Here is a 20,328-nt window from a genome sequence, read left to right on the forward strand (position 1 = left end):
ACATTTTTCCCGTGAAGAACAGTACCACAGCAAAATGACATTTCTAAAGGAAAAATTGTCATTTAAAACTGATCGTGACTGTAATTAATTGTCGGGTCTTGGCAATATAGATAAAACTCATTGAAAAAACGGCATGGGGTCCCCCCCCCCCCAGTCCATTACCATTATTATTTTTTTTCAGCATGTCTCTTCCTCTGCAGCTCCACTCAACTCTGCTAATTCTCTCCATGTGGTCTGATGGATCATTTATATTGTCCCTATCTCCTTACCACCTTCAATAGAGGGTACACAAATAATGTATTAACTACATCTAATTAAGATAGTGTGATTTTAGACTTTAGATCTCAATACACAAATACAAGATACATCAACACATTTATTAATATAAAGCATTTATTTGTAAAAAAAAAAGAAAAAGAAAATGAAGATTCAGTTTTACAGTTCCTTCTTAGGGAGTACTCCAATAGTCTGGAGGATTTCTCTTGTGGTTGCATTCTGCTAGCAGCCTGAAAGTGCAAAAAAAAAAAAAAAAAATACATAATTGATAGCAAGTATGAGGACAGTACATGTAATAAAGAAAGGTAAGTTAGTTGCTCCATAGAAAGTAGACCTTTGGCAGACCTCCAAACCTCATCTCAATCAATAAAGCGATCATACTGGATATCAGCACACTAAAAAGTTTTATTGCGACTGTACAATGAGATAAACAGCAATATCACTCTTTGTCAACCATAAAAGCAGAACTAAAATCTCACAATCAACATTAACTCTTTTTAATCCTTATGCTGCTAGCATTAGAGTCCATTCACACAGGGGCAACTTTGGATACGACTTGAAGTCATCCCTAGTTGCCTCAAGTCGTGCAACATTATAAATTCAATGTAAGTGAATGAGAGCCGTCTTAATGCACACTACTTCAGAAAAGGTTCCTGTACTACTTCAATCCGACTTCTAGGCAACTTGTACCCATTGATTTCAATGGAAGTTTCTCCTAAGTCGGATCCCCTGTCTTAAAGCGGAGCTCCACCCTAAAGTGGACCTTCCGCTCATCGGAACCCTCCTCCCCTCCGGCGCCACAATTGGCACCTTTCAGGGGGGAGGGGGGTGCAGGTACCTGTACAGTACAGGTATCTGCACCCACTTCCGGGATAGCTCTCTGCGGAAAGGGGCGTAGATTACGCCCCTTTCCGAAAGTCCCCCGCTGCCTGCTGGGAAACACACAGATCCCAGAGGCAGCGGGTCCATCCTTATTGCGCAGCGCGACTCGCGCATGCGCAGTAGGGAACCAGGAAATGAAGCCGAAAGGCTCCACTTCCTGTTTCCCATACCCAAGATGGCGGCGGCAGCACCCGAGAGACGATCGAGAGATCGGCTTCGGGTGCCGACATCGCGGGCGCGCTGGACAGGTAAGTGTCACTATTTTAAAAGTCAGCAGCTGCAGTATTTGTAGCTGCTGGCTTTAAAAAAAAAAAAAAAAACGCGGAGTCCCGGCGGACCCCCTGCTTTAACTGAAGCAACTTTCCAGGAAGTAAAAATAGTTTTCTAGGCAAACCCCTCCCTCCCACAGGGCTGATTATTATGTGATTGGCCACTGGTAAAGTCTCCTATTCTGGAGGCAACTTCAAGTTGCCTGCCTTGTAAGTTGCCTCAAGTCGCGCTGTGATTCATACTCAAGTCGTGTCCAAGTTGCCTCCCAAAGTCTCGCTGGAAGTCGTGTTGCCCCTGTGTGAATGGCGTCTTGTCGTGTTGCCCCTGTGTGAATGGAGTCTTGTCGTGTTGCCCCTGTGTGAATGGAGTCTTGATAAACGGAAAAATGAGGGATATCTCAATCACTTTGTGGTACAAGTGGATATCCCAAATATATTTACTGGGTGAACAAGTGCCATCGTCCGCAATGAATGTATACAAAGAACGAGACTGGAGGGACTTATGGACTTTATAGACACCAATATAGCACAAATGTTTTTCATTAAATAATTTATTGTTATTCCAAAAATATACAAAAATAATAAAAAATCAGAAATAGATGGTACATTCATTCACCGAGACCTTAATCAGCAAAAAATATATCATACTACAACTCATATAATTATTTAGTATAGTAAAATAGCCAACAAGAAGCCATTGAGAATTAGAGTGTAGATATAAATTCACAGTGATGATATGCTGATATAGGGTTCCGTGCTCATGCCCAGCATGAGCACGGGACCCTATATTTTTTGCTGATTAAGGTCTCGGTGAATGAATGTACCATCTATTTCAGATTTTTAATCATTTTTGTATATTTTTGGAATAACAATAAATTATTTAATGAAAAACATTTGTGCTATATTGGTGCCTATAAAGTCCATAAGTCCCTCCAGTCTCGTTCTGTGAATGGAGTCTTGTCGTGTTGCCCCTGTGCGAATGGAGTCTTAGTAATGTAGCACCCTCCTCTAGTCAGACTGCTGGCTACATTTAGTTCTTGGCTTCACTGCAGTCAGTGGAGCAGCAATTGATTGTTTTTGTCTGGTCAAGGTTTTCAGGCTGGGTGTTTGATTTCTTCAACCTGCTTCTGCAAGATGAATATATAGGACAGTGATGGCGAACCTTGGCACCCCAGATGTTTTGCAACTACGTTTCCCATGATTCTCAACTACACTGCAGTGAGCAAGAGCATCATGGGAAATGTAGTTCCAAAACATCTGGGGTGCCAAGGTTCGCCATCACTGATATAGGACATGGAGAGTCAAATGACCAGCATGAGGTTCCAGTTCTTCCAGGGCTGCTGCTCCTAGGAAAGAGCTACTGAGACAAGAGATTTTGGCCTGGGCCTCAGCAGGAGCTGAGCTGAGGACCTGGAGGAGTTTGCTAATGGACTTTTTCTGGAGGGCACATTCCTGTAGCCCTGGTCTGGAGAAGGATTTTTTTTATCTCTCTCACTGACAATGATGGGTGGCAGACAGCTCCTGAGACATTGTAAGACCTAATTTGGGATTGTAGTGTGTGCTGCTCCCGTAAGGATTTTCTACTAAGTAGTGCATCCTCCCCTTGATTGCTATTAATGTTTTGGACTAGTATCCTGTGGCCTAAAAACCCTCTCATGTTTCAAGTTCTTCAGCATCCCTTAGACTGATCTTCTATTGTTGGTTTTCATGGAACTGTGCTTGTAGATGGCAGCCTCTGTACTAGGGAGACCCGGGTCATATTTAGCAGTCCCCCTGGGAATAAGCACTACAGTAAAAAGATAGAAAGGTATCTTATACTTATTTGTTTTTTTTTTGCAGTTGCTTCTTGGTTTCTGGTAATTTCAGACAATCGCTCCAAAAAAATTTTTTTTGTTTGCGCAAACAAACTGTATTTCGATTTCTGACCAAAAAAGAATGTTAAAGTGGGGATATTAAAGTAGGGATAGGATACATTTTAAGGCTTATGTGCACCTTTATCCACTGCCTTTCCAGCTTAAGGGGAAGTGGTTGGGTGCAGTAAAAATATGGCTCAGCCCAATGTTTTTACTGCCCCCTCAACTATAAGTGTAAACAAAGCCTTAGGCCCCTTTCTCACTTGTGTGACCTGAAAGACAAAACTTGTAAAGTATGTGCATTTTAATATTCTAATTGAGTTACATAAAAAAAATTATCTTTTCATTTGACTGAAATTGTGGAAGCAGATGTTTGCCAAAGATGCAACCGCACGAGTTTTGATGCTGTATATTTTAAAGAGTTTGATGTCTTTTGGAACTTTGAAAGCCTGCACAAAGCAGTTCCCATACGTTTGAGGCCCATCATGACAAAAGAGCGCCACCAGTGACAAGAATTTTTACAAGTCGCTACAAAGCCATGCCATTGAAAGGTAAGAGAGAACATTGAACAAATAATCATTCACATGTTTTAAATGTTGCTTAAAGAGGAAGTAAACCCTGATGAGTTTACTTCCTCTTTCATTCCCTGCAAAGGTAAAGCATAATGGGCTACTATGCATCGCTTAACTGACACAGGAGCCAGCGATGTCACCGCTGTGTCCCCTGTAGTCCGGCGCATCCATCTTCTCGGTGGGTCTCGCTGCTCCGCCGCTGTCATTCGGCGAAGCCGCGATGATGTCATTCCCACGCATGCGCACGGGAGCCGCCACACGCGGCGTATCACCGTTGACGGGTGCCGCGTTCAGTGCGCCTGCGCGCCGCTGTCTACGCCGCATGCGCCGTAGACAGCGGTGCCTGTCTTTCGGCAAATATCTCCTAAACCGTGTAGGTTTAGGAGATATTTCTTGGACCTACAGGTAAGCCTTAATCTGTAAGGGTTTAAAACCACTTTAACATACCATCCAAAATGTTTATTTTATTTGCCGATTAATATCTTTATAATAAATGGACATATACGTCCATTGTATACACCTATTAAGACAACTCACTTGTGCGCATGCAAAGTTTGCACTTATTGCATTCTGCAGAACGCAACCAAAATGCAGGGTGAGGGAACGGCAGTTGTTAGGCTTAAAAACTATTTTGTACCACAAAAATGAATGTTTCAGCTGGTTTGGTTTTGGGGACTGATGTGAATAAACAATGTATATGTAAAGCGCTCCGTAAATTGACGGTGCTATATAAGTACTTGAAATAAATAAGTTAATGTATGTGTTCCTAACTTAAACTTTTCTTGAAACTGGAAAAATTGAGTTGGCTTTACTTGAACCTCTGGTCTATAAACTGGAAAAATTTAATTGGCTTTACTTAGACCCCTTTCACACTGGGGCGCTTTGCAGGCGCTATAGCGTTATAAATAGTGCATGCAAAGCACCCTGAAACAGCAGCTCCATTCACTCCAGTGTGAAAGCCGAGGGCTTTCACACTGGAGCGGTGTGCTGGCAGGGTGTCAGAAAAAGTCCTGCCAGCAGCTTCTTTGGAGCGCATTATAAGCCCTGAACTGCAGATATCGGGTGAAAATTGCAGCTAAAACAACGGTCGATAGCGGGGCTGCTCAGTGTGAAAGGGGTCTTAAACCTATGGTCTATAAACTTGAAAAATTGAGTTGGCTTTACTTAAAAATATAGTTCCAGACAAGTTAAGGTATGCATTCCTAACTTAAAACACTATGGTCTATGAATTGAAAAAAAATTCAGTTGGCTTTACTTAAAACAACTAAGTTTAAAACATGAAAAGTCTAATGAGTCAGACAAAAATAAGTTTAGTTGACTTAAAAAGCTAATACAAAAAGTTGCCTCAATTTTTTTTGAGTAGATCCAGCACAATGTTTTTTATAGTGTAGATATGAACGCGCATCATGGGAAAGCATGTTAAATGGACTGTAGTGCGTTTCTGAAAACTGCAAAACACACTAAAAAATGCATAGGTGTGAACCTAGGGTAAATACATGTATTATATTACAAAGAAAGGATTGTGACATGGGGCTGTGCAGTGCCAAGGATGCCACACAACTGACATTTTTAGCAGATCAGCAACAGAGGTGTAAAAGATGGGCTGAGTGTGAGAGACAGTTATAGTTATACGAGGCTTTAATAAATCTGCTTGATACTTTGCAAATTCTTGTTCAATCTGAGGCTTATTGGTGTGTTTAAAACCCACAATTAAATATTGTCTATGTTTTCTTATAGTATACATGTTCCTAGAACTGCGTCAGCCATATATATACTTATACATTATAGGAACACAAGGGTAAAAGCCGATTAACCTGTCAGTATATTTTTGGATTGTAGGGAAAATTTCACACAAGTAGGTTAAAACCTTGCTATGTAACACCAGTATATAAGATTACTTTTCTATATTAACATATGCTGGAATTGAGGTTCGTTTTTAAAGACTTACCACGTAGTTTAACGACGATAACGTTTAATTTCCCGAGCCATTCTACACACTTCACACCATCCACAGAAAAGCATCATAAGGCCATCATTGCATATAGTACCCTAAAAGAGGCAACATACAGTAGTATTTAGCAAGCTAAAGCACATAAATGTATTCCTCTAGCTTAAGAAATTGTATACGATTTGTGCGTATTTAAAGATTACAGTGTCATTAAACCCACATCATTAAAAAACTATCAATAAATGCTGTAATGCTTGATCATACGTACTCGATCACTATAGGATTTGTTTTCTGTATTCTGCAAAAAAAAATGGTTGATCCTGCTGTTCTTTGTCTCTCCCTCCTGTCCATGTCCCCACTGCAGTTGGGGATTTTGCTGAGCAATGTTGGCAGCTAGTGCACATGCTCAGTTTTCAGTGTATTTTCTACTCTGAACATTTCCTCTCTAACACATCTGAACAGATCATGACAGCCCACTCCCTCCTTCCTCCTCCATGCTCACTAAACAGCTAAACACAAAGGGGTTGGGGCATTACATCTTGATTGATGGAGACTTCATCTCCCTGTTATTCTGAGACACAGACTGGGACTGGCAGAAATCTGCCTACACCATGTTATTGCCAAAAAATAATAAAGATATTATTTCAAATATATATTTGTATGACAATTTAACTACTTGACCTCCGGAAGAGTTTACCTCCCTCATGACCGAGGCCAGAGTTGTGCACACAGGGTGTGCCAGGTGTGCCTGGGCACACTCTAATCACCCTATGTGGTGCAGATTCCTCCTGTTTAGGCCCCTGATATTTCACCAAAGCCCCTTATATTGTAAAAAACAAATAAAAACTACTGACACTGTCCACTACCCTACTGACACCAATTTCTGCCATACTGACAACACCACTGCTCTGCTGACACTGTCAGTATACTGTGTATATATACATGCACACACACACAAATATGTTTAACTAGTTTACAACCAGCCACCGTCGTTATACGGCGGCAGCTTGGCTCCCCTGTGCGAATCATCGTAGATGTACGGCGGCCACTTTAAGGGCTATAGGGGGCGGCTAAAGGGCTATAAGGGCGCACCAGATAGAGCCAGAACAGGGATCATACAATGTAAACAGACAGATCTCCGTTCTGACAGGGAAGTAGAAAGTGATCTGCTGTTTCTATTGATCAGCAACAGTGATCTCTCCCCTTCTCTAGTTAGTACACTGCCCCTACAGTTAGAAACACCTTTCTAGGACACAGTTAACCCCTTGTTCGCAGTCCTGCTAAAAATCGCTGGTCATCACCATTACTAGTAAAAAAAAATAATAATAAAAATGCGATAAATATATTCCCTATTTTGTCGACGCTATAACTTTTGCACATATCACTTAATATACGCTTATTGCAAAAAAAAGTTATTTTTTTTTTACCAAAAATATGTAGGATTTTGTTTTGGTACAGCCTTGAATGAATCAATTTTCAGTTAAAGCATCGCAGTGCCGTATCGCAAAAAATGGCCTAGTCATTAGAGGGGGGGGGGGAATCTTTCGGTGGTTAAGCTTTGAGGTGCACACCCTAATGCAATAGGCTGTGCACACCTATGACCAGGGCGATTTTTGCTATTCAGCATTGCGCTACTTTAACTGGCAATTGCTCAGTCATGCTACACTGTAAGCAAATTAAATTTATATAATTTTTTTTCACAAAAATAGAGCTTTTTTGGTGGTATTTAATCATCACTGAGTTCTTTGGAGTTGTGATGTTTTGTCACTTTTTTTGGAAAACAAAGAAGTTAAATAAAATGTTTTTTTTTTCTTTCTTACATACTGTCACCAGTGCAGTACAGCATCATCATATGACTGGTGTGATGGTGATCAGGGATACTGACTTGATAAGAGTATGTAATTAAAATGATAATCATTCTAACAGCAAATGTTTGAACTTTTATGAATGGCTTTTGTTCATGATTGATTACTATTGTAATACTGTGCTTGGCCACAGCTATCACATGGTACAGGGTGCTGTGATTGTCCCAGGTACCATGTGATCAATCACAGCTCGCACACAGTAGTAAACAATGAATGGATGCTATTCATGACTTTTGTTTACTAGGTGAGATTGAGCACCACAATCCCCTGTGTCCGTTTGACATAACAGTCACAGACCATGCCACTGAGTGGGGGGGATGTACTGACACATCAAGGTGCCTGCCAGCAGTAATGTTATTGTTTGCTGGTCAGCAAGTGGTAAAACAATTTATTTATATTAATAACTTATTTTTACTCTGTATCCCAAAGCTTGTTTTTTTCAATTGAACGTGTGACCAGTAGGAGAAGACTAGAAACTCCTCCTGCCACTGTTTCCCTAAAGGCTGGGAAAGAGCTTGGTCATGTGACAGGAAAAAAGGTACTTTGATTTTTTTTTTGTTAAATAAAAATAATTAGAGTGCCATCATCCACATACAGAAAGAGAAGGGATAATATAAATTAAACAGCATGTGTTTAGTATCACTTTAACTCCAGGAATCCCTGTTTATAACTAAACTACTTCTTAAAGGCCAACTCGAGGCAAAAATTAAGTTTAAATAGTGTATTGTTCATCAGTCCTCTTACTCCTCAGTCCTGATTACAAACACCTATTCCTAAGCCACCCTGGAGTGTTATGGATCAAAGTCTCTCTGAGCCATGCTAATTTTCTGCCCTGGGGATCAGATGTTTTTTCCTGCTTCTTATCTTCTGGGACATTGGTCCCTTCACCACCTCTATGAGTTCTCCTGTCTTGCCACCCCCAATAAGAAATGTCCATATCAATCATGCAGTGATGTGGACACCTGAAAAAGGACCTCAGGAAGTAAACTGAGCAACCTTACACATGATGTATCTAGAGTAACCTTACACATGATGTAACTAGAGTAACCTTACACGTGATGTAACTAGAGTAACCTTACACACGATGCAACTAGAGTAACCTTACACGTGATGTAACTAGAGTAACCTTACACATGATGTAACTAGAGTAACCTTACACGTGATGTAACTAGAGTAACCTTACACATGATGTAAATAGAGTAACCTTACACATGATGTAACTAGAGTAACCTTACACGTGATGTAACTAGAGTAACCTTACACATGATGCAACTAGAGTAACCTTACACGTGATGTAACTAGAGTAACCTTACACATGATGTAACTAGAGTAACCTTACACGTGATGTAACTAGAGTAACCTTACACATGATGTAAATAGAGTAACCTTACACATGATGTAACTAGAGTAACCTTACACATGATGTAACTAGAGTAACCTTACACATGATGTAACTAGAGTAACCTTACACATGATGTAACTAGAGTAACCTTACACATGATGTAACTAGAGTAACCTTACACATGATGTAACTAGAGTAACATGATGTAACTAGACTGGTGAATGTTCAGTTGCACTGCACATTATATCACTGTGCTTTGTGATGCCTGTATGAATTTAGTTTGCCGAAATACTTACTCGAATGCCATAAGTCAAGCGCATGTGTGTTCGCATTGCAGTCATCCCTCCTGGGACAAGGGGCAAACAGCAGCTTTCACCGTATTGATCAGCTACATAACACGCTAAGCATGTTGGGAAACAGAATCCAAAGAGACCTGAAACATAGAAAAATATGTTAATTCTGTATGTGTGTATGTGTGCTGTATTGTATGTAGAAAGTTGTCCCTGGGTCCTGTATGGGCTGTCTAGGTGCAGTGCATCCCCCCTGGTGTTTTAGGGTGCCTGGGATAGACAGGTGAACCATTCAACCCCCAGCCTGTCTGAGAGATAGTGGGTCCTGTGCGTTCAGGGACGAAGGTCTACAATGTAGGTTCTCTGCGTTCCAGACTTTCATCCCTGAACACATAGGGCCCTAGTCACTTTTTACAGATTTTAGTCCCTTCCAGCCATAGACGAAGGTTATTTTTTTATCTTAATGCCTAAAGCATTTAAATAAAAAACCTTCTGATTTTACAACCACTTTAAAGCCTAGCTCCAGTTTTGCCATCACTTTAAACAGCTTGTTTCTTTACTAAGAAATGTGACTGCTGTCAGAGCTATGAAGCACTATGTTCCGGCAGTGCTACAGGAACTGCCCCTCCCTATCCCAGAACAAGACTGAGTTGGGCTGAGTGCTGCTCAGCCATTCACAAGATACCTTGTTTTTTTATCAATAAATACAAGTTTTTTTTATTCTGATTGGCTGAAGTGGAGAGGCAGGTGGAAGCTAAAAAGAGAAAGCCTTGTATTCATTCATAATGAATTCATTCATGTGAATGGCTAAGCAGCACTAAGCCCGACTCAATTCTTGTTCTGGAAAGGGGATTGGAAGTCCCCACACCCCTGTAAGACATAGTACTCTATACTGTATGTATCTGACAACATGTGCCTGTATATTAGGGATGGAAATTCTTCTTTGGGGCCAGCTTTGCCCAAACAAAATATGCAAACCTAGAGTAAGGCTTTACGGGTCTTCTTTGCAGGGAGATTATCAGAAACTTTTTCAAAAACTGAAGTATTTTTTTTTTGTTTACAAACGTTTTTTATTAGAAAGTATTAAGACAAGTACAAGAGAAAGGTCAACGAGTACAAATGTTTCCATAGAGAATAGCATACAAAGGAACATCAGTAAAACCGTTAATGCACAGATAAGTTAAAATTTTGATATGCTAAACCCAACCTGGTGATAGCAAAAGAAGATTCTGGTGAGCAAAAGTACATCATTGAGGGAAAGAAACAAAAACAAAAGAAAGTAGTGAGTAGGAAAATAAAAGAAAAACCAAAAGATAACAAAAATACTACCACAAGTGAGTGCTATCAAAAGTGTTCACATACCCTGCCATTAGACACTGTGCCCAGCCAAACTGTCAGGCCTAGGGGCTATCCATTGCAGAGGCCCATTTACGATCAAAAATATGCACGGAGTCTTGCAAAGTGTGGTGTAAACGCTCCATGAGTTTGATCGACTCCATGCGTTGCAGTACTTGTTCCCAGGGGACAACCGGGGATCTCCAGTGTAACGCCGCAGTCCAATGGACCGCATTGACAAGCGTATGAGCTAATTTCTGAGCCGGGGGAGTCAGTCCCGGGATGTCAGCATACAAAAGGCCAATCCGGCACGTGATAAAAAACTGAAGTATTTTTAAATTAAAGTGGTTGGAAACCCTCACATATACACAGTGAAGTAAACAGCCTCAGATAATACACAGATGAAACAAATCTCCCTACATAAGTTTTATTTGTTTATCTGCAGTCTTCTCTTCTCTACATCCCTTCAAAGGGCAGAAAAGTGTTAAAATCCTTCTTCATCTGTCAGTAGCACAGAGGAGAGGGCAGAAAGGCTGCAGTAACAATGTGTGAGAGCTGACTGGAGAAAAGGCTTGATTAGTCTAGAGAGCCGGTTTCTTGTTGAATACTGTCCCTCGTCGGATCGCGTCCGCCCTGTACTGTGCTTGTGCGCTAGTACCTTCTGCCCTGAGTTCAGGTTCAAGCCTCACCATCCAAGTGGACATGGAGTTAGAATAAAAATTTGCCGAGTGTAGCGAGGCCATGCCTGAAGTGTGGCGAGCGAAGCGAGCCGGCGAGGGGCCCTGTTACTAAGTGCTGTTTTACATCTTCTATGTCCACTTGGATGGTGGGGCTTGAACATGGCCTCAGGGCAGAAGGTCCTATTAAGTGGGCAGGCATCTTCAGAGACCTTCGGCTTGCGCAGTACGGGGGCGGACACTATCCGATGGGGGGACACTTCTCGTCAGAACACAGGCAGCCTCCTATTGCTTTCAATGGGGCTGCCTACTGGCAGCTAATCGTGGGAACTTCCACTGGGGTTCTCTCATGTAATTGAAGGTAGGAGGCATTCGCAGGTGTGAATGCACCCCAGTTCACACATCTCCGGGGCATCCGGGGCCCTATGCGTCTTTGGCTCTGTTTCAGGTCCGAAGTCAGCCAAAAATTCTGACCTAATTCAGACTTGAACCGGTCCCCCTGCTGTGCCCTGTGGCCGCACATATTGTGAACCCAGCCTCATACAAGAACAGACTGCAGTGAAAAACACTTCCCAAGTTTTGTTCAAACTAAAAACATTGATTGGTGTTTGACTGTTGGTTCCCACATTACCACAGGACACAGCAATGACACAGAGGACTGCAAACTGAACCCCAGTATGCAATAGGCAACCACAAAATCAACATTAAGCCTGGGTTCACACCATCGCCGCATGCAGCTCCCAGCAGGAGTCTAGTGTGTCCTGGTTCACTGTTTCAGGTCTGATTTCAGGCCGCATTTTTGGCTGAATTCGGACCTGAAATGGACCAAAAGACACACAGAGCTCCTGCGCAAATTCGCACCGGAGATATGTGGTGGTCAAAATCTCCTGCTATTGCAAACTGGATGCAGAGAATACACTTTCAATTCGCAATGGTGTGAACCCAGCCAGGGGCGGACTGACAACTCTGGGGGCCCCCGGGCAATAGAAGATTATGGGGCCTCCAGGCAATAGATTATGGGGCCACACAGTATACACACACACACACATACAATATACACACACAGACACACAATATACACACACAGTATACACACAGAGAATACACATACACACACTGAAAAGGTACTGGAGAGGTGGGGCAGCTATAATCTTGGGATTTTAAAAAAAAAAACTGATTTTTACTTACTGTCCCTGGTTTTATTGAGGCTGGCAACCCTGATGGGGCCCCTTGGTGGCATGGGGCCCTCGGGCAGTGCCCGAGTGCCCCGAATGGTCAGTCAGTCAGCCCCTGAACCCAGCCTTATGGAAGTTTCAGATTTTTGGGGATCCTCAAGCACTGATACTTCTCCACCAATACATAGTGGAGCAGATAGCAGAAGCGGTGAGTATTTATTGTTTTCTTTCCCTTTATTGGAAGGTTGCATTTTAGCAACAGAGTCACTTTAAGGCTGGGTTGTCACCGCTGCGGGTGGGAGACCCGGATGTGATTCGCACCGCACTGCAGTGCAAATCACATCCGATCTCTGTGCGATGCGAGTTCAGCCATACAGATAGTATGGCTGAATTCGCATCGCACCCGCCGCAAACTCGCACAGGACCCTTTTGGGTGTTCACACCATGCGATCCGATTCCTGTCCGAGTTTGCAGATCGCACTGCGATATGCGGACTGATCTGGGGGTGTCATTAAAGCCGCGTACACACGTAGCCGTCTGTCCGACGTACTTAGTCTTGCGGACGTCCGCCAAACTGTCCGTCGGAATTTTCGAACGGGCTACTTACCCACACACGGCACTTTTTCGGCGGATTAATACGGCGTACTAAGTCCGCCGTACTTTCGAAATGAACGGACTCGCCCACACACGCGGAGGAAAGTCCGCTCATTTCGAGCGGGTCTCCAGGTAGGCGGGGGCCGCGAAGGAGACGTCGCTGGCCCCGCCGCCTGGTATGGACTTAAAGGGGAACCCCCAACGCCGAAAAAAATCGGCGTGGGGGTCCCCCCCAAGTCCACAACAGACCCTTGTCCGAGCACGCTACCCGGCCGGCCAGGAAAGGGGGGCGAGCGAGCGCCCCCCCTCCTTAGCCGTACCAGGCCGCGTGCCCTCAACATGGGGGGTGCCTTGGGGAAGGGGGGGCCGCGCGGCCCCCCCACCCCAAAGCACCTTGTCCCCATGTTGATGAGGACAAGGGCCTCTTCCCGACAACCCTGGCCGTTGGTTGTCGGGGTCTGCGGGCGGGGGGCTTATCGGAATCCGGGAGCCCCCTTTAATAAGGGGGCCCCCGGATACCGGTCCCCCACCCTATGTGCATGAGTATGGGGTACAATGTACACCTACCCATTCACCTGTAAAAAAAAAGTACAAAAAAAACACAACACACGAGATAAAATACTTTATTGCACAGCTCCGGGGGTCTTCCATCTTCGGGGGTCTTCTCGCCGGACTCCTCCGCTATCTTCTTGTAGCTCTTTTGCTAGCGGAGGAGTCCGGCTTTCTTCCTCGCCGCCGGCCTCTTCTCCCGACTTCGGGGGTCTTGTCCCCCTCTTCGGTTCTTCTGCCGGGCCACCGCGCCTTCTTATAGCTCTTTTACAGGCGGTGGCCCGGTCTTCTGTCGCCGCTGCCGCCTTCCGTTCTTCTTCTTCTTCTTCTCCTTCTTCTCCTGGAGATGTTGACTCGACGCTCTCTCCGGCCACAATGCCAGGGACGCGCTGCGCGGCCACTTATATAGGGACAAGGGGCGGTGTCACATGGCTTTATGTCACATGGGTTGGTGTCACATGGTGACCCCGCCCCCTTACGATGTCACAGTCCCCATGTGACATCAACTCATGTGACCAACCCATGTGACATAAAGCCATGTGACACCGCCCCTTGTCCCTATATAAGTGGCCGCGCAGCGCGTCCCTGGCATTGTGGCCGGAGAGAGCGTCGAGTCAACATCTCCAGGAGAAGAAGGAGAAGAAGAAGAAGAAGAAGAACGGAAGGCGGCAGCGGCGACAGAAGACCGGGCCACCGCCTGTAAAAGAGCTATAAGAAGGCGCGGTGGCCCGACAGAAGAACCGAATTGGGGACAAGACCCCCAAAGTCGGGAGAAGAGGCCGGCGGCGAGGAAGAAAGCCGGACTCCTCCGCTAGCAAAAGAGCTACAAGAAGATAGCGGAGGAGTCCGACGAGAAGACCCCGAAGACGGAAGACCCCCGGAGCTGTGCAATAAAGTATTTTATCTCGTGTGTTGTGTTTTTTTTTTGTACTTTCTTTTACAGGTGAATGGGTAGGGGTACATTGTACCCCATACTCATTCACATAGGGTGGGGGGCCATGTATTAATAAGGGGGCCCCCGGATTCCGATAAGCCCCCCGCCCGCAGACCCCGACAACCAACGGCCAGGGTTGTCGGGAAGAGGCCCTTGTCCTCATCAACATGGGGACAAGGTGCTTTGGGGTGGGGGGGCCGCGCGGCCCCCCCTTCCCCAAGGCACCCCCCATGTTGAGGGCACGCGGCCTGGTACGGCTAAGGAGGGGGGGCGCTCGCTCGCCCCCCTTTCCTGGCCGGCCGGGTAGCGTGCTCGGACAAGGGTCTGTTGTGGACTTGGGGGGGACCCCCACGCAGATTTTTTTCGGCGTTGGGGTTCCCCTTTAAGTCCATACCAGGCGGCGGGGCCAGCGACGTCTCCTTCGCGGGCCCCGTCTACCTGGATACCCGCTCGAAATGAGCGGACTTTTCTCCGGGCGGGAAAAGTCCGCTCATTTCAAAAGTACGGCGGACTTGCATACACACGGCCGGATTGTCCGCCGAAATGCGAGTACGGCGTGAAAATTTTTGTGCAAACCGAAATTCTAAGTCCGCCGTACTGTCGGGTCAAAAAAGTATGCCGGAGGCTACACACGGGGGGATTGTTTGGCGGACTTGAGTTTGCCGGACTTTTCCACCGGATTGTTTGATCGTGTGTACGCGGCATAAGATTTCATTGACACTCCCAGCAGTCCGCATAGGGCAGTGTGAACTGCCGGCGGGAGGCATGCGATGCGGGAAAACGCTGCGGATTCGCGGCGTTCCCACATCGCTCCGGTGTGAACCTAGCCTAAAGCTGATATTTAAAAAAAATCTTTTAATCTAGTTTTGTATTTATTAAAATATCCTTGTATATCCGTGTATCTATGGTCAAGATTTAAAATCATATATTAATTCTGCAATGTATTTCAGTCATTTTCTAGCCTACTCCTGGTAATATGAACAATAGTAAAGTTCATAAACTTACTTTGTGAAGCTCCCCACACATTTACTTCCCTGAATTCTGTGACACATATTCACTACGTTGTGTGCGTAAGCAATGCTGTGTCACACATTTCATAGAGTCTGCCTTCTGAACTACAGGCTGCACAGGCAGAGTCAGTAGAGGAATCACAGCTTGCAGGCAGCAAGATACCATGAGATATGTAGTCCTTAGAAACTGAAGGTAAATGGCAGAGTAGAACCTGCAAAGCATGCAGGGAATCCAGGAAGCTATGAAAAGATGTGGCCAGCAGATAGGCAGAACTAACAACATGAAAGGAGTATTTTTAAAGTAAGCTTATATTAGATTGTCAGAAATAACAGTTTGCCTTGCTTTTACAATACTGCCATTCTAAAATGAAAGAGTATGCTATGACCATGGATTTGCTTTAATGTATTTTTAAAGCAGCAAGAGAATTGGAGCCCAGAACTCTAAACCAATAAGGATTCTTCTGCTTTGCACAATGCATAATTTATTAGAATTACAGAAAGGTTAAGGAGGGGCAATCTCATCAGTGTTGTGCTGATCCATGATGTCTGAGTGCAGTATAGTGTACAAGGCAATCCAGGACCTACCTGTGCTGCCTGGCACATTCTAATAATGGGTAGCTCAGAGGCTGTTTACCCAACAACTGTTGGCTAAAGATGTCTCATGAGGTCAAAAGTACTCAAAGACATCCTGACAATTGCCCAATCACACAGAAAATCTCATGATATGATTGAGCTCTGAAGAAGGGGGCACGCCCCCCGAAACAAGTTAGCCTACCAACTTTCACATTATGGTCAGATGACATTGCCCCACAGCTGGAGTTTTTATTTTGATATGCCTCTTCCATGCTATGTTTGTATGTTTTTGGCTTTTTGATTTAAAAAAAGGTGGTGGTGGTAATACACTAGGTGCTTATGCCCTCCTATGTGTTTTTACAGTTACCTCACAGATTTCCCTGTCTGGAGAGGGCTGCCCTGTGTGTAGCATTACAAGCTGTGTGTTCTGCTGGGGTTTTTTGCCTTCCTGTGGATCAATTGTGGGTATAGAATTAGGTATATGGGATTGTATGATATTATTATTATTTTTTTTTGTGATTGAACTGGATGGACTTGTGTTTTTTTTTCAACCTAACTATGTAACTATGTAACCTCCGGATGTAACACCATCTGAACGCTGGACTGTTTGACTATTCTTGAAGATATTAACCTATAACTGTCTGAGGTCCACAAGTACCCAAAGACATCTTGACAATTGCCCAGTCACCCAGAAAACATCATGATACGATTGATCACCTAAGATTTACAGGTACATTACATTTCATGTTAAATCATTGTCCAGAGAATATTATGTAATTTATTGTCACAAATCAGAAATTTAAAATGAATCTGATAACAATAAAGTGCAGAGAGAGAATCTTTGATGGGTTACATAACTTAACTGACGTTTGCACAAGGCTGCTAATTGTGAAATTCAATATGCTTACACATTATATCGTGATCACATTTTTTAAAATTCTGTTATAATTTTAGCAACCAAACAGCAACATAAAAAATATGTTATGAGATATTTTAGCTCACACATACATCCTAATGTTTCATTTATTTTCTACATATTTGATTGTGGTAAAACAATAAAGAAAAGTTGTATTCATACTTACAGGTGCCGCAGTCCGAACAACAGTCACAGAGCTCGCTGCTCCACTCGCCAGTTGGAGACATGGCTGCATAGGTGCCGTATCCAGGCTGCTGGGTGATCACTGGCACTGCCATGGTATTTCTAGTATAAAAGCATACAAATTGTGAGCTTCATATTGCTTCCACATGAACACTCACAAATTTAGAAGCACATATACAAGTACAATAAAGTAGAGAAAAACCTACTGTTCCCATACGACTGGAGATACTGAGTCTGTTTTTTTGGGGGACGGCACTACATAAAGTCTAGAAAAGGAGAAGTGAATTAGATTACAAAATGAGAAAGCAGTATTTCATGTGGATTGCTAAGGTTTACCACATGTGGTTTCCTCCTGCAAACTTTAGCTAAAACGATGCACGTGTCTTTGTATCTATTAAAGTATATTTCTATCTAAAACTTTATTTTTTTAGTTTTGGATAGATAAAACCTCTGTCGGATTTTTTTTTTTGCTGTCTGTGCACCTAATGGGGAGATTTGTATTTGTACTTGGATACAAAGTAGCTCCCAACTTTTGGACATATTGGCTTGGGTACCGAGATTGCTGGATCCTTGGACAGGTAAGTGTGCTTTATAGCATTTGTAGCTGCTGACTTTACATTTTTTGGGGGGGAAACTGGAACTCCTCTTTAAATTACACTGAATATTGGACACAAATTTAAGCATTACTAAACTGCTGGTGGAACTAGATGGACTTGTGTCTTTTCTCAAACAGACTAACTAACTATGTAATCCACAGGTGTCAAACTAGCGGCCCTCCAGCTGTTGCGAAACTACAAGTCCCATGAGGCAGTGCAAGGCTGACAGTTACAAGCATGACTCCCTTAGGCAGAGGCATGATGGGACTTGTAGTTCCACAACAGCTGGAGGGCCGCCAGTTTGACACCCCTAATGTAACCCATTGATTTAACAGTTTCAAGAAACAGTTACATTCCTGGCATGCCGAGAATGGTAACTGTCAAATTTGCTTATGCTGTCAACCAAACTTTCAAACCCCCAAATAGCTGGTGTCATAAATAATCACATGGGCAGTTGCAGATCAAACAGAAGTTAAGATGGCAGCTTCCTTGGCTGATGAGGAGAGGAGGGTTTACTTCTGCTTTAATAAAGTTTTTGTCGATTTGAGGTATACAGCACACATGTACACTATATTACCAAAACTATTGTGATGCTTGCCTTTACACATACATGAACTTAGATGGCACACCAGTCTTAGTCCATAGGGTTCAATATTGCATTGGCCCACCCTTTGCAGCTATAACAGCTTCAACTCCTCTTTCTGGGAAGGCTGTCCACAAGGTTTAGGAATGTGTCTGTGGAATGTTTGACCATTTTTCCAGAACCACATTTGTGAGGCCAGGCACTGATGTGGACGAGAAGGTCTGTCTCACAGTCTGCGCTCTAATTCACCCCAAAGTTCCTCCATCCCAAACTCACTCATCCATGTCTTTATAGACCTTGTTTGTGCAGTGGTGGGCAGTCATGTTGGAACAGGAAGGGGCCTATCCCCAAACTGTTACCACAAAGTTGGGTGCATGAAATTGTCCAAAATGACTTGGTAGGCTGATGCCTTAAGAGTTCTCTTCACTGGAACTAAGGGGCCAAGCCCAACCCCTGGAAAACAACCCCACACCCTATTTCCCCTCCACCAAATGATTTGGACCAGTGAACAAAGCAAGGTCCACAAATACATGAATGAGTGAGTTTGGGGGGGGGGGGGACTTGACTGGTCTGCACAGAGTCCTGACCTCAATCCAATAGAACACCTTTGGGATGAATTAGAGCGGAGACTGCAAGCCAGGCATTCTTGTCCAAAATCAGTGCCTGAGCACACAAATGTGCTGTGTGTCAAACATTCCCATAGACACACTCCTATACCTTGTGGACAGCCTTTCCAGACGAGCTGTTATAGCTGCAAAGGGTGGGCCAACTCAATTTTGAACCCTACGGACTAAGAATGGGATGTCATTAAAGTTAATGTGTGTGTAAAGGCAGGTGCCCCAATACTTTTGGTAATATAGTGTATGTCTCTTCCACACACTCACAAAGTACTCCTTAACCACTTGGGTACCGCGCTATTGCCGAATGACGGCATTAGCGCGGACCTAGATTTCCGGGACTACGTCTATTGATGTCGTCCCGGTTACGAGCGGCCTGCGCGCCCCCTGAGGGGCGCGCGCGGCGCGCTCTGTGATCGGCGAGTCCGTGAGACTCGCCTGATCACCGATCCGTGTAAGGGGTCGATCCCGACCCCTTATCACGTGATCAGCTGTCAGCCAATGACAGCTGATCATGTGATAGAACGGAGCCGGTAATCGGCTATTATTCCTCCTCGCGCTGACAGCGCGAGGAGAAAAAAAAAAAGCCGATCACCGGCGGCCGTGATCGGGACATCAGTCCCGATCACGGCCAGCAATGCAAGGCACCACATGCCACCTGCCAGTGCCCACCTGCCTCCCGCAGTGCCATCCTGAAGTATAAATAAAAGTAAAAGTAAGTGCCCCCCGTCTGTGCCCATAGTACCCACAGTGCCACCCACAGTGCCACCCACAGTGCCACCCACAGTGCCACCCCACAGTGCCACCCACAGTGCCACCCACAGTGCCACCCAATCTGCCTCAAAGGTGCTACACCCCAGTGCCGCCCATCAGTGCCCAGCAGTGCCGCCCATCAGTGCCCAGCAGTGCCACCTATCAGAGCCACCTATCAGTGCCACCTATCAGTGCCCATCAGTCCCATCTATCTGTGGTACCTATCAGTGCCCATCCGTGCCACCCATCCGTGCCACTTATCCGTGCCACCCATCCGTGCCATCTTATCTGTGCCCATCTTTGCCCATCAGTGCCGCCTTATCTGTGCCCATCGGTGCCGCCTTATCTGTGCCTATTAGTGCCGCCTTAACTATGCCTATCAGTGCCCACCAGTGCAGCCTATCAGTGCCCACCAATGCAGCCTATCAGTGCCCACCAATGTAGCCCATCAGTGCCCACCAATGCAGCCTATCAGTGCCGCCTTATCAGCGCACTTCAATGAAGGAGAAAAATTACCCGTTTGCAAAATTTTATAA

At 44.5% G+C, this 20,328-nt stretch overlaps 1 protein-coding gene across 1 annotated transcript in view; it reads right to left on the minus strand.

Annotated features, from left to right (window-relative positions):
- Positions 1–375: 375 nt before the first annotated feature.
- LOC143982728 (cornifelin homolog B-like) overlaps positions 376–20,328 on the minus strand; it is a 45,366-nt gene continuing 25,413 nt past the window's right edge. The window contains exons 2-6 of the mRNA XM_077481689.1: positions 17,450–17,509; positions 17,227–17,345; positions 9,304–9,440; positions 5,801–5,901; positions 376–506 (exon numbers count right to left, since the gene is read on the minus strand). Of these exons, the coding sequence (XP_077337815.1) occupies positions 5,809–5,901; positions 9,304–9,440; positions 17,227–17,338 (342 nt within the window). The 5' untranslated portion in view covers positions 17,339–17,345; positions 17,450–17,509 and the 3' untranslated portion in view covers positions 376–506; positions 5,801–5,808. The remainder of the gene's footprint in view (positions 507–5,800; positions 5,902–9,303; positions 9,441–17,226; positions 17,346–17,449; positions 17,510–20,328) is intronic.

Source organism: Lithobates pipiens, unplaced genomic scaffold (genome assembly GCF_037356315.1).
Source record: "Lithobates pipiens isolate NorthernLeopardFrog02 unplaced genomic scaffold, aLitPip1_a1.2 Scaffold_16, whole genome shotgun sequence".
NCBI lineage: Eukaryota > Metazoa > Chordata > Amphibia > Anura > Ranidae > Lithobates > Lithobates pipiens.